Source organism: Apostichopus japonicus, chromosome 8 (genome assembly GCF_037975245.1).
Source record: "Apostichopus japonicus isolate 1M-3 chromosome 8, ASM3797524v1, whole genome shotgun sequence".
Classification (NCBI taxonomy): Eukaryota; Metazoa; Echinodermata; class Holothuroidea; order Aspidochirotida; family Stichopodidae; genus Apostichopus; species Apostichopus japonicus.
The window spans coordinates 42,348,055-42,363,732 of NC_092568.1; the positions used below are offsets into that span (position 1 = coordinate 42,348,055).

Consider the following 15,678-nt stretch of genomic DNA (forward strand, 5'->3'; position numbering starts at 1 on the left):
AGAAGTCTGTATGAATCACCTGGACTTTGGCTTGAATTCGTTATCAAGTAAAATCAGCCCAAATATTGGTAAATGTCAATTGTGCCTGGCTTAGATGCATCCCCTAGAAATCTGCTTGTCTTAATGCTCATATATTTATATTGGTGAGATGTAATTTTGTCCTGAACACAAGCAGCTGTGTTACACAGTGCTCCATAAAGCTCTGCTACTGTTTTGGACGGTACCCTTTGGAGGTCCTCCCGGCCGGCTGGGCAGGCTACTCACAATGTTTCTTGTAAGACTCTGTCTGGATTTAAACCATCTTCATCCTATTAGGAGGATGTGAGATTCAGCTCATCCAGGATCAAGTACTTTACTCTCAATGCTCTGAGATCTTTGATGAGATGGAAGGGGATGTAGCAATAAGACGAAATGCTTCTAACAAATGGCCAATCACTGATCAGCTCAAATATGTCATAACTCACTACTTTGTGATCACATAATCAAAACAACATTGTGTTTTCAAAAATTTAAATATAAAGACAGCATAATGTGGTACAGAGGAGAAAGGAAATGGGGCTGTTAGTGTTATGAAGACTGTATCATGTGGTACAGAGGAATAGGGAAGTGGGGCTGTTATCATAGAATAAATATTATCTTTCTCAACTGTAATTTAGTGGCCAAAATGCCACCCTCCAATACATCTCCCTTTTTCCCTATAAAAATTCTGCTTTATATTAAAACATTGTGGTTGATATCAGGGTGGAAGATGTTTGAACAAATCAATGTTGCGTTCATATAGCCATACTGATTGGATGAGTGGTTCCCAAATAATGTGTAAGTCTATTCATTGTAGAATGCATGCCTGGATTACACTCTACATTTATATGCAAATTTGTGAGTAATTTTCTGTACATATTGCTCATTCCCAGATATGAATGGGCCCTGAATTCACTAGAAATCATTGTGCTTTCTACAGTAGAGCTTTGCTTTCCGTAAAATAGCAATTGAGGTTCAGTCGTCTCTGAAAATGTCAGAGAATGTCAGCTGTTAATAGATCTGGCCTAGAATCTTCATGCTCAAACATCTTAAGGTCTTGTCTAAAGTAACAAATATTCTCATCGTAGTTTGCATTTGTTGTTGAAAGGCAAGCAATCATGACATTTCTAATGCATAGAATCAGGAAATGTTGAATAATTCAAGATAGCTGTGAGTATCATGGACAAGAAACTCCCACCACCAACTTGGTGGAGAATTGCAAACATAAATAGAAGTAAACAATATATAGTCTAAACTATAGTACATATATTCTTACAATACTCTATCGTACATTAAGGAGATAAAAGAAATGGTGGTGAAGGTATTGTTTGAGGGGTGCTGTATATATTAAAATGGAGGGTTGCTACAAAAAGAACCCAGGACAGCTGATGAATGTAGGGCAATTAAAGCTTCCAAAATCAAAGCTAAGATACTTGCAAAACCAGGCAGCCACGGCAAAGTCTGTCGGAAAGTGGTGGTATGAATCAAACTGTAGATTTAATTATTCAGTGTTTCTGTCTATTGGTACAATTTTCCACAATTCCATCTTTTCTCTTCACAGAAACTTGGATTTTCAGAAGACGTTGCCGGAGCAACATTCATGGCAGCTGGGAGTTCAGCTCCAGAACTTTTTACTTCCGTCATAGGTTAGTGTTGAAGTTTTAATTTGGCACACAGAAATCAGAATCTCTCTTTATCAAGTTTCTGTATTCAGACTTCTTGCAACAAGGATTTTGAGACGGTGAGAAACATCATACATTGTGTAACAGAATGGAAACAAATGATACCAGTAGAAACACTGCAGAAGCTCAGCTAAGCTTCTATTTGAGAATTATGTTTTGATTGGCAATATTTCGGAGCAGTTTATCCATTGATTTGTGTGTAAAATATAAGACATGCAGGAGCATAGTGTCATTTCCTTTCATGGCCTATTTGAATTTTGCATACAAAAAAATTAATTACGAAATTGCACCCATATAATAATAGAACGACCTGCAACTTGTTTACAATCGACGTACAGTGAGATACAGTGAGATGTAAAAGAGCAGAAATCAGAATCGGCTCAAACAATATCTAGGTCATTCTCACATATTGTATTCCACACACAAACTGTTGAAAAGTTCAAATTGCTAATCTGACAAGTAGTCCTTTCACAGAGAATGACATCAAACTAGATAGGAAACCTGAATAACAAGTACATTTTTTACTTGATCACATCTCCCACAGGTGGAATTTATTTCCCTAAAGGATGGGAAATTAAGATGGAAAACATTTTACTACTCACACCAAAACACATACTGGTCATGAATACTAAAAAGTTGAAAAACAAATTTCATAATCATTGCATATGATCTGTGACCTACATTTGATCATAACTGAAACCTCACAGAAGGCCCTGTTTTGGGCCCTCATGTTACAACAAAAATATTGTTATTAAACAACTTAAGTTCACTGCCATTCAAACATTATATCCACAACATTTCAGCAGATTTGGACAAAATGCTCTTGGAGGATAAGCTTTTTCCCTCATGACCTCAAATGACCTTCAAATATAAAATATGATCACGAGTATGATAACTAAATGCACACAAACCACTGCTAAAAATGAAAGGGGACATTTTGCTTTACTCTTATTCTAGACATCCTCAGATTATTCATATAGTTTTTATTCATCAACTCCTATATAAGGTTTACTCATATTTGAGGATAAATTCTGGACTTGTCTGTGGTAGTGACATTCTATTGTTAGACAGTTCAAGTAATCATGAGACACACCAAAAACATGCTATGAGGGATCTCACTGTCAGAGCAGCTTGGTAAGACATATCTGTAGTATCAGCCACAGAAGTCTCTCACTGTTAGAGCAGCTTGGTAAGACATATCTGTAGTATCAACCACAGAAGTCTCTCACTGTCAGAGCAGCTTGATAAGACATATCTGTAGTAGAAACCACAGAAGTCTCTCACTGTCAAAGCAGCTTGGTACGACATATCTGTAGTATCAACCACAGAAGTCTCTCACTGTCAGAGCAGCTTGGTAAGACATATCTGTAGTAGAAACCACAGAAGTCTCTCACTGTCAGAGCAGCTTGGTAAGACATATCTGTAGTAGAAACCACAGAAGTCTCTCACTGTCAGAGCAGCTTGGTAAGACATGTCTGTAGTAGAAAGCACAGAAGTCTCTCACTGTCAGAGCAGCTTGGTAAGACATATCTGTAGTAGAAACCACAGAAGTCTTTCACTGTCAGAGCAGCTTGGTAAGACATGTCTGTAGTAGAAACCACAGAAGTCTCTCACTGTCAGAGCAGCTTGGTAAGACATATCTGTAGTAGAAACCACAGAAGTCTCTCACTGTCAGAGCAGCTTGGTAAGACATATCTGTAGTAGAAACCACAGAAGTCTCTCACTGTTAGAGCAGCTTGGTAAGACATGTCTGTAGTAGAAACCACAGAAGTCTCTCACTGTCAAAGCAGCTTGGTAAGACATGTCTGTAGTAGAAACCACAGAAGTCTCTCACTGTCAGAGCAGCTTGGTAAGACATGTCTGTAGTAGAAACCACAGAAGTCTCTCACTGTCAAAGCAGCTTGGTAAGACATATCTGTAGTAGAAACCACAGAAGTCTCTCACTGTCAAAGCAGCTTGGTAAGACATGTCTGTAGTAGAAACCACAGAAGTCGCTCACTGTCAGAGCAGCTTGGTAAGACATATCTGTAGTAGAAACCACAGAAGTCTCTCACTGTCAAAGCAGCTTGGTAAGACATATCTGTAGTAGAAACCACAGAAGTCTCTCACTGTCAAAGCAGCTTGGTAAGACATATCTGTAGTAGAAACCACAGAAGTCTCTCACTGTCAAAGCAGCTTGGTAAGACATATCTGTAGTAGAAACCACAGAAGTCTCTCACTGTCAGAGCAGCTTGGTAAGACATATCTGTAGTAGAAACCACAGAAGTCTCTCACTGTCAGAGCAGCTTGGTAAGACATGTCTGTAGTAGAAACCACAGAAGTCTCTCACTGTCAGAGCAGCTTGGTAAGACATATCTGTAGTAGAAACCACAGCTTCTCTGCTTGCCTATAGGAAGATTCTATATAAGGAAAACTGCCAGTTTCCCTGAAGCCATCAATCATATTAAAATTAGAACATTAGTAGTCACTGCTGTAGCTCTGGTCTGATATTTGGATAATAATATTGCTTAAATCTAGCTGGATAACTTTGAGGAGGTGCTCTTAGGCAAGTCTCCGTCTGACAGTAACTTGACAGTATTTTAATGTATGTTTTCATACTCTCTGCAACCACGCAAACAAACTTCAACTTGTTTGTACGGAAATGTTCAGAATGTGGCATAAACATGTCGTAGGAGTTTCTTTGTAGCTTGAAGTGACACAAAATTGTCTATACAGACACTTTGTATAAAATAAGACCACTTTCCAGATGCTTTTGGTAATTTGATAATTTATTCATGAGAATCATGTGATTGTGGTCTACTGTTCCATCCCAAGCCTGCCATTTCTTAGTAAGACAATGATTTGTTATCGGATCAAATTCTTGAAACTTCATTCTTTAAGTGTAACAAAAGTCTCATATATTGTTTTTCTGCAGCATTCTTTTTTTTTCTTTTGTTCAAAGTTAACATATTTGTTTCTATGTTTGTCAGTACACAATACTTAAATGTGAATAAAATTTCCTTGAGCAAGCTTGGATGAACTGCAAAATATGTGAACCGTGATGAAATTTAAATATATTATCCATGGAGTAGGTGTATGCTAAGGGTAAAGGAAGATTAATAACTGATAGTTTATACCTCATGCAGTCTACATGTCAACAACACATTCTTGCATTCTGTTGTTTTGGTTGCTAAGGCTGATGTTAATATTGTTACCATTGTCTTTTCAGGTGTTTTTGTTGCTAAGGGCGATGTCGGTGTTGGCACCATCGTGGGTTCTGCTGTCTTCAACATTCTCGTCATTATCGGGTTATGTGCAATATTTGCTGGATCAGTAAGTATTATTGAACACCAAATTGCAATTATTTATAGAAGTAGGCAATTAAAGGTGATTGGATTATAGACCTCTACAGGACAGTGTTAGTGATTCTATTATTGGTAATCCTAGGCCAGCACTAGTGACTAGTGGTTGCATTATTGCTAATCCTAGGCCAGTATTAGTGGTTGCATTATTGCTAATCCTAGGCCAGTATTAGTGGTTGTGTTATTGGTAATCCTAGACTAGCACTAGTGACTAGTGGTTGCATTATTGGTAATCCTAGGCCAGTATTAGCGGTTGTGTTATTGGTAATCCTAGACTAGCACTAGTAGTTGCATTATTGGTAATCCTAGGCCAGACATGTAACTTTGCATTAGGACAGTATTTGTGGTTGCATTATTTGTAATTCTAGGCCAGTATTAGTAGTTGTGTTAAGCCAGTGATGGTAGCTGCATTATTGATGATTCTAGTAGTTACATTACTGATAATCCCATTCCATTACTAGTGGTGTGATGGTCAGTTCTCCTAGGCTGGTAGTAGCCATCTTGTGTGAAGAAATTTGTCGATAACCTTGCAGTCTCCTCAAAGTTCCAGTGAGAAATCTATTGATCAAGGTTATTTCCCATTACTCACACTTTGAATCTCTAGAAGCATTGCCACTGTTTACAGCAACTTTTATATCTGAAGGGTGTGCATCCACTCTTTATCATTCTTTAGGTCTTGCATTTAGATTTTTATGAGTATTCAGTCCATTCTTTTACATTTTTAAACTTCTATATTTTACATTCACTATTGTCACATCTGATTGGTCAGCAGACATCAGTTGACTATTGTGATTTGTGTGTGATCATCTATTGACTTTTGTGATTGGTCAGTGTACATATCTCTTGACTTTTGACCCTTGAGATGGTCAGTGCACCTGTCTGATGTTAACTATGATCTTAACTTGTGTGATTGATCAGCATATCTGTATCAGTTTTGAGTAATACGTTAATGTTTCATTCTATTCTAATGTTATTTTGTAATATTGGTTTAAACAGCTCATGTTCTGTAAATCCATTTCTCATATTAACAGACATTTTATTGACTTCGAAAACTGTAAACAGAATACAGTAAATGTTGATATACGCATGGCTAATAAGAAGCTACTGTTTAATATCAGGGATATATATATACAGTGTTAGTTTGATTGTATACAGCTGAGTGGTTTCTCAGAGCTTCACATTGAACTGCTGCTACTGCTGTGTTTGGTGTCTTGTTTGTTCATAAGTCAGATATAATCATGCAGGTTTAAATGGATAACATCCTCAAGGAATGACACTCAGTAGATGCAATCTCTTAGGAAGACTTTAAACAGCTATGCATGGAGACAAGTCTGCAAGAATTCTCCCAAAATTATCAGCATCAGTTGTGATATTATATTCAAAAGATTAAAATATACAGTTGAATTTTGATGAAGGCAGGCAGGTCTGTAAAGGACTTAGAGGTTTATCACCTTCAGAAAGTTAGGGCGATGGAGCATTGCTAGCTGATCATTGAAGTTTGAAGACAATAATACTAAAGATTGGAATATTTATGTCCTGGTAGATGAATTCGTTCTGATAAGTTGTTAAGCAATCAATCCCTCGCGATCAACAAACCTTGTGAAAACTAATATTGTGACGTGACCTTTTTAAATTTGAATGGAAGTGAGCTCCTTGTGAATTCCCATCGTTAGGCGCCTTGCATTCACTTTGAAAAAGCAAATATTAAAACACTACTCCCAGCTGCTACAGAGGTATGGGAAAAGCCTGGGGAAGTTCTGTTTAACTCAGTCGCACTTTATCCAGATGTGGAGGCAGGCTGTCAGATTTTAGAGTCAACTTGAATATGCAGTAGTCTCAATTAATGCATTTTAGTCTTCAAGGTGATGTGGTCTGAGGCTTTCAAGAGGTGCAAATATCAAGTGACATAAATTATATTTTGCTTGTTGTTAGCACCACTTAATAGAGGAAAGAAGAGATAAGTTCTCTCCCCAACCAGGTTCGGGATAATCTCTGCTCAAACCAGAAAAAGCAATGAATAAATGATGCTCTTTGACTCATGCTTAGTCTCCTTGAAAAGTGATAAAAGTTATTGTAATTCCAAGGGCTTTTGCAAACTTGTGAAGATTGCATTAAATTTCATCAATTTTGATGAGGTCGCTCCCATGTGTGGTATCTGAGGAGTATTTATTGTTACTGTTTGCCATTAATATGTGAAACTTCGGTCAAGTGCAATTACCCAAGAGTTAAGTACAGATCATAGTCTTTCATGGTTGGTAACTTTGAAATGTGTTCATAAATCTTTCTCACACTAAACTTTAACTGTTGCTAAAGCTCCCCCTTCCATGATGTCCATGTATTAGACATCCTCTAGCTAAATGTGTATGGATCATGCATCATTATTATTCTTCTTTCAGTTGTTTATTTTATTTCTTTTGTATATATATATATATATTTAAATATTTTTTGTCTACCTTGAGTCTAGTTTTGATCTCACACAGCTCTAAGCTACCAATATTTGCCAAGCATTCTTGCTTTGACATTTTCAGATTTTCTATTTACATTTTGTCAAATTGTTGTAGGCCTCCACTGATTTCACAGGTAAGTAAGTTGACAATATATGCCCCAAAGAACTAAGACCTGATACCTTTAATACAGCCTTCATTGCCATTAGTTATGTATTCCCCAGACGACTGGATTCACTTGGAGTAAGAAGCTTGACTTGTTAGATGAAGGCCTCTAGAGTGAGGCAGGACTGAATAGTATCACTTGAGGTTAGTTACTCACCTCTAAACAGTAACACAAATATAGTGTTACCAATGAGGCAAAGAATAGGTCGAGCAACATAGCCTTTGGCAACATGACTACTGGCCATTCATGCAGAATCAAAGGAGGTATTTGCATCAGTAAAATGGAACCAAAAAGCTTCTGTAGGTCTTTGTGAAAGAATTGATTCAGAGTGAACGTCAGTATATAATTCCCGCATTATTATGGTGCCTAAAAGCTTCCTTAGATTTGGGGAAACGTTTTTAATGCATATATTCTTTGATTTCATTTGGGAAATTTGATTTTCAAGTATTTAAGGATATTCAGATTCTTTTTCAATTCACTAAAGGCAAATTGCAGTTTGATGATGGAACCTTTCACCTAATTGCTTCAAGGAGGTAATTAACAGATCTAATCATTATCTTTCAAAACCCATTCAAGCAGACTGAATGTCAGACAGTGTTGATGGCAAGAACAAATTTTATGCAATAGAGAATTCTTTTGTGAGGAAGTAAGGAATCTTAAGCAAAAAATGATGTGAGTTGTTGGAATTATGTGAAGATTGGGCTCTGCATCTATGAGCTGTTTTCAAATACAGCTCTGTCAAGAAAGTATTCAAGAAGGCTGCGAAGCCGTCATCTGGTTAGCAAGTATGAGATATCATAGAGAATTATATGTTCTGAACATTAAATATGTGCTAATAACAACTACCAATACAATCCAAGATATAGCAAAGTTGGCTTTGGTTATCTCAAAATAGTTAAATCATACATTCCAATCAAATGAATGGTCTTTTCTACAATAAATTGGTTTCTTTTTATGCAAAGTTGAATTGCAGGTGAGTAATTCTTTAGTTTCAGAACAGAAAGTTCAAGCTGCTGTGAAGGTACAATGATGAATAGACTGGTATTTCTTTGTATGTAATGATTACATGGTAACAATATACCCTCAGTGTTAGCTTCTGTGTGTGTAATGAGTCAATGAAGATCCAATATACCCTGTTAGTTAGCTTCTTTGTGTGTAATGAGTCAATGGAGATCTGACATACACTGGTAACATTGAATGCATATCCTAGCTGCAGCTTTAATGCAGCCTACACTAGCATTCTCAAACTAGGATCGTATTAAAAGAACAAGTTTTAGTTCACTTGCCAATTCTTCTTAATGTACCAAGTATTACCGAAAATAAGTTTGCAGAACTTTGATCAAAGTGTCAAAGGTCGCCAGTCTAGATATTTTTTCACCAGATGAAGAGTGAAAAAATTTGAGTGACTTAAGTAATGGGAAATGAAAGGTTGAAGCTCAAAATGAAATAAGCAGTGTTAGAGACAGTCTTTTGATTGGACCAAAGTTCTTGAAATTTTAAAAGCTACTATTTTATGTTTTTAAACTTCTTGCCAAAATATCCACCCAAGTTTGTCATGAGGTTTCTGTCAAAATCAACCAGTGACAAGTTTCCTTGACCAGACTTGTTAAATAACATTCCAGATTGTGGTCACCAAGCTGGTTAAAATATAGCTGAGACTGTATCTGCTGTATACTATACTGTATACTAATATATAGCTGAGACTGTATCTGCTGTATACTATATATATTATACAGTATAAAGCTGAGACTGTATCTGCTGTATACTGTATACTATACTGTATACTATATATATATAATATATAGCTGAGACTGTATCTGCTGTATACTATATATACTATACTGCATACATATAGCTGAGACTGTCTGCTGTATACTGTATACTATACTGTATACTAATATATAGCTGAGACTGTATCTGCTGTATACTATATATATTATACAGTATAAAGCTGAGACTGTATCTGCTGTATACTGTATACTATACTGTATACTATATATATAATATATAGCTGAGACTGTATCTGCTGTATACTATATATACTATACTGCATACATATAGCTGAGACTGTCTGCTGTATACTGTATACTATACTGTATACTAATATATAGCTGAGACTGTATCTGCTGTATACTGTATACTATACTGTATACTAATATATAGCTGAGACTGTGTCTGCTGTATACTATATATATTATACAGTATAAAGCTGAGACTGTATCTGCTGTATACTGTATACTATACTGTATACTATATATATAATATATAGCTGAGACTGTATCTGCTGTATACTATGTACTATACTGCATACATATAGCTGAGACTGTGTCTGCTGTATACTGTATACTATACTGTACACTAATATATGGCTGAGACTGTTTCTGCGATATAATGTATACTATACTGTTTATATATATAGCTGAGACTATCTGTTGTATACTGTATACTATACTGTAAACTATATATATAATATATAGCTGAGACTGTTTCTGCTGTATACTATACTGTAAACTATATATATAATATATAGCTGAGACTGTATCTGCTGTATACTGAATATACAGCTGAGACTGTATCTGCTGTATAATGTATACTATACTGTATATTATGTATGTAATGTATAGCTGAGACTGTATCTGCAGGGAATTTATCATTGCAGACATATAATGGCAGCAGTAAATTTAGACTCCTTGTCATAATAATGTTCCATCTCTGATGAAATTGTCAGCTCTAGGGGTTATTTTCAATACTGATCTTGAAATGATTGTCTCTAAAAATTCTGACAAAGCTTTTTCGAAGATGAACGGCATTATCACCTTGTGGGGTAAACGTAACCTCACATTTCTGGGTCCAATTACAGTTGTTAAATCTCTTTATATTCTCCCCTGTTTTATTACTATATTTTGTCTCTCCCATCCCAGTCAGATTATTTTCTGTCTCATATTAATTTGCTGCTTTCCAGTTTATTTCAGAATAACAAACTGGATAGAATTAGTCTTAATCAGATTAGTCAGCTTTATCCTGGGGTGGGGGGGGGGTGGTGTGGGGGTCTTAGGATGGTGGACTTCTCTATTCACTGTACTTCTTTGAAAGTTTCTATTTTGTTGTTTAGAAACCCAGGCAATGTCCCTGTTAGTATACGCTAGTATAAGAATTGGTGGCTACTTTGTCATCTGTGAGTTTGCATACATACATGTACGGAATCCTTGCTGGAAGGATGTTTTTAATTCTGCCTGGTACCTTTATTTGAATAATTTTGTCAAATCCTCGAGATCTCCAAAATATTTGGAATTATTTTGATGAAATCTTTAGTAATACTAATGCTAATAAAATAGTTGGATATTTCGGTTGTTCTGTTCGGTGATGAATTTGCGTGGGTGTTAAATTAAATTCTGATTTTGCTGAAATGTTATCATTTCAATTAACATAAAATGAGGGGCATTCCTTCAGTGAATGAATGCATCAATTATTTAAGGAATTGCTTTATAAAAATGCCAACAATTTTTTTTTCTTTTTTTTTCAAAAACTTGCACCGAGAAAAATTGGGAGAATATTGGCTTGGGTATATATATATTTTAATCATAAAATCAGTTCATATATTTCGTATTCCATTTATTCATATATTTTTATGATTTTTTCACTGTTGTAGTGATTCTTCATTCTTGTTAATTATATACATATTTCAAGAACAGTAAATATAAATATATTTTTTTTCTTACAACAACCCTTCATTCACTTGGTGCTTTGCAGGTATCATGACCATTAGGATTGTAAAACAACATAGGGAGTACTGTGCCTAGGGCTCAAATTGCCATTAAAATGTGTTAAATTAAATCGTAAATTAAGGCAAGTTTTTAATAGCATATCTTAGTAGCATGATGAACTCAATGCATTTGTGATCTTTTCCTACTTAAATTATTGCTTTGATATTTTATCTGTTTGTTTGTTGTTCTATTACTATGAAGGAAAGTTCCCCAGGCATACTGACAGCATAATCCTCGACCAATTAAAAAAGTTGACAAATTTCTCTGATATATTTACAAGTAGATAGATATTTACCTAGCTGTCAAACATGCAACCTGCGGGCAAACGTTAAGTCTAGGTTTTGTTAAACGACTGATGAATCTTCTCCGTTAAGGCCTCAAACCTGCCAAGTCGAGGAAACATGTAGGTCAGATGGTTACAGTTTACATCTGTGCTCAGCAGTTATGGTAAGGACTACAGTAATCAGCTTGATGCAGTTAGACCTGTCATTAAGAACAGATCATTTCCTGGCTAGATTTAATATTTCAACAATACACTGGTTAAACACTGAATGGAATATTTCAAAGCAAAAGTTACATCTTTGGCCTGTCAGAAAGAAACTTGATATTTATGCATTCTGAAGGGAATTTCATTCAGTTCATACATACTGCTTTTCAGAGACATTTTCATTTCAGAGATGTTGAAGTTAACATGTTTCATTCCACGAGTAAACTTGAAGCAAGCAGGTGTGAAATTGATGGCAGAGTTGCACATGCATTGACAAGACATGTTTTGTATTCTCTGTATTTTTCAATCTCACCTATTGACTGTGAATCCGATAAAGTTTCAACTTACTTCACAAGGCTTCTGATTCATATACAATATCAATGCAAGTGATATTCATATAATAATGCATCTACTTTTAATATAGGAACTTTTTAACAAAAGTTAAAGCTAAAAGAATTAATTATTGGTATTGTTCATCTATGACAACCAATTTGTTTGTTTCAAGTTAACTGTTGGTACCAAATGTGTGACAGAGTCTCATTTTTCATACATTAGACATGAGACATGAATCCCACATTTCTTACATGAGACATGAGTCCCATGTTCATACATAAGACATGAGTCTCATCTTATACATGAGACGTGAGTCTCATCTTATACATGAGACATGAGTCCCATGTTCATACATAAGACATGAGTCTCATGTTTATACATGAGACATTAGTCTCATGTTTCATACATGAGATACTGTATGAGTCTCATGTTTCATACATGAGTCATGAGTCTCATCTTATACATGAGACATGAGTCCCATGTTCATACATAAGACATGAGTCTCATCTTATACATGAGACATGAGTCCCATGTTTTCTTCATGAGACATGAGTCTCATGTGTAACATGAGACATGAGTCTCATGTTCATACATAAGACATGAGTCTCATAAAAACATAAGACATGAGTCCCATGTTTCATACATAAGACATAAGACATATGCCTTAACTGAAAAAGATCATGCTAAAATGACAGTTGGTCTTAACTTTGATTATCTGTTTACACTGGCTGTTTGCAATAGATCATAAAAAATATTTTAGTCATCTTTTCCTATTTCAAACACAATGTTTAGGAAATGTTTGCCAAAACGCTTTGAGTAAGAATATAAAAAAAATTACGTCTGAACAAACGTTTAACCAAAATAAAAAGGATTTTTTTGTTAAAAACTTGTATAAAAATTCTTCATCTTCATCTAATAAAGATAAAGTAAAAAGTTAGTAATGATTACTTCTGACTTCGGAAAGATTTGTCAATAATTTTATCATAAATCAAAGTATTCATAACGTTAAATTATTCAGCAAAGTTAAGTTATAAAATAACATCGTACAAGGTACATAAGACCTCAACTCAACAGTCCTCAATTAAAGGTACCGTTATAATTGCTTTTGTTGCTTATGAATAATTCATCATTCTATATGCAAATTAGACAAGCAATTTACAGGGAATTGAACCAAAATAATTTGACAGCTACTATGGAAATCTTATTCGTGCGAGAAAAAGAAGTAGGACTAGCAGCAAAAATGATTTCCACTTGATGGAATTAATGGATTGAGCAACTGTACGTTTCTTGCTATTATTCTGTCTTATCTTTCATCAGTGGTATATTAACTTGATAGTATTGAAAATGCCAACTTGTCGTATTGAAGAACTATTTTCCAGGGCCAAGATATTCATTTAATGCTTGTTTCTCATTTGGGAAAGGCATTCACTTGATTGGAAAAACGTTGAAAGATGTAAGATGTCCAGAAAATGGACAGAATTTCCGCTCCAATTAAATGATTTGCTCTACTTGAACATGAGAATGGTGTCATTCTGTTTGTGAGAATATACTGTTACATGGATGATGCAACCATTGTAATATTTCACACCAAAGTCTTTAGAGAGATTGCCTTCGCAATACCCTTCATTATCCTGTACCATCTGGAGAGATTTGATTAAAACTCTCTTTGATCTGCAAGAGGCTCGATTTGGGTGGAATTCTCCCGCAATCATTTGTCGGTTAACTTGTGTTCTTCAGGCGGCTGTTGATACATAGGTAATAGTACAGGATCTAGAGAGAGAAGTTGAACGTGCTGTTGATACAAAGGTAATAGTACAGGAACAAGAGAGAATGTGCTGTTGATACATAGGTAATAGTACAGGATCTAGAGAGAGAACTTGCTGTTGATACATAGGTACTAATACAGGATCTAGAGAGAGAACGTACTGTTGATACATAGGTAATAGTACAGGATCTAGAGAGAAAACGTACTGTTGATACATAGGTATTATTACAGGATCTAGAGAGAGAACTTACTGTTGATACATAGGTACTAGTACAGGATCTAGAGAGAAAACGTACTGTTGATACATAGGAAATAGTACAGGATCTAGAGAGAGAACTTGCTGTTGATACATAGGTACTAATACAGGATCTAGAGAGAGAACTTACTGTTGATACATAGGTACTAGTACAGGATCTAGAGAGAGAACTTACTGTTGATACATAGGTATTATTACAGGATCTAGAGAGAGAACTTACTGTTGATACATAGGTACTAGTACAGGATCTAGAGAGAAAACGTACTGTTGATACATAGGTAATAGTACAGGATCTAGAGAGAGAACTTACTGTTGATACATAGGTACTAGTACAGGATCTAGAGAGAGAACTTACTGTTGATACATAGGTACTAGTACAGGATCTAGAGAGAGAACGTACTGTTGATACATAGGTACTAGTACAGGATCTAGAGAGAGAACGTACTGTTGATACATAGGGAATAGTACAGGATCTAGAGAGAGAACGTACTGTTGATACATAGGTACTAGTACAGGATCTAGAGAGAGAACGTACTGTTGATACATAGGTAATAGTACAGGATCTAGAGAGAGAACTTGCTGTTGATACATAGGTACTAGTACAGGATCTAGAGAGAAAACGTACTGTTGATACATAGGTAATAGTACAGGATCTAGAGAGAGAACTTGCTGTTGATACATAGGTACTAGTACAGGATCTAGAGAGAGAACATACTGTTGATACATAGGTAATAGTACAGGATCTAGAGAGAGAACTTACTGTTGATACATAGGTACTAGTACAGGATCTAGAGAGAAAACGTACTGTTGATACATAGGTAATAGTACAGGATCTAGAGAGAGAACTTGCTGTTGATACATAGGTAATAGTACAGGATCTAGAGAGAGAACGTACTGTTGATACATAGGTAATAGTACAGGATCTAGAGAGAGAACTTACTGTTGATACATAGGTACTAGTACAGGATCTAGAGAGAGAACTTACTGTTGATACATAGGTATTATTACAGGATCTAGAGAGAGAACTTACTGTTGATACATAGGTACTAGTACAGGATCTAGAGAGAAAACGTACTGTTGATACATAGGTAATAGTACAGGATCTAGAGAGAGAACTTACTGTTGATACATAGGTACTAGTACAGGATCTAGAGAGAGAACTTACTGTTGATACATAGGTAATAGTACAGGATCTAGAGAGAGAACTTGCTGTTGATACATAGGTAATAGTACAGGATCTAGAGAGAGAACTTGCTGTTGATACATAGGTACTAGTACAGGATCTAGAGAGAGAACTTACTGTTGATACATAGGTAATAGTTCAGGATCTAGAGAGAGAACTTACTGTTGATACATAGGTACTAGTACAGGATCTAGAGAGAGAACGTACTGTTGATACATAGGTAATAGTACAAGATCTAG

At 35.6% G+C, this 15,678-nt stretch overlaps 1 protein-coding gene across 1 annotated transcript in view; it reads left to right on the forward strand.

Annotated features, from left to right (window-relative positions):
* The window catches only part of LOC139972098 (sodium/potassium/calcium exchanger 4-like), a 117,922-nt gene that overhangs the window by 56,255 nt on the left and 45,989 nt on the right, over positions 1–15,678 (forward strand). The window contains exons 5-6 of the mRNA XM_071979031.1: positions 1,580–1,664; positions 4,909–5,012. Coding sequence (XP_071835132.1) covers positions 1,580–1,664; positions 4,909–5,012 — 189 coding nt within the window. The remainder of the gene's footprint in view (positions 1–1,579; positions 1,665–4,908; positions 5,013–15,678) is intronic.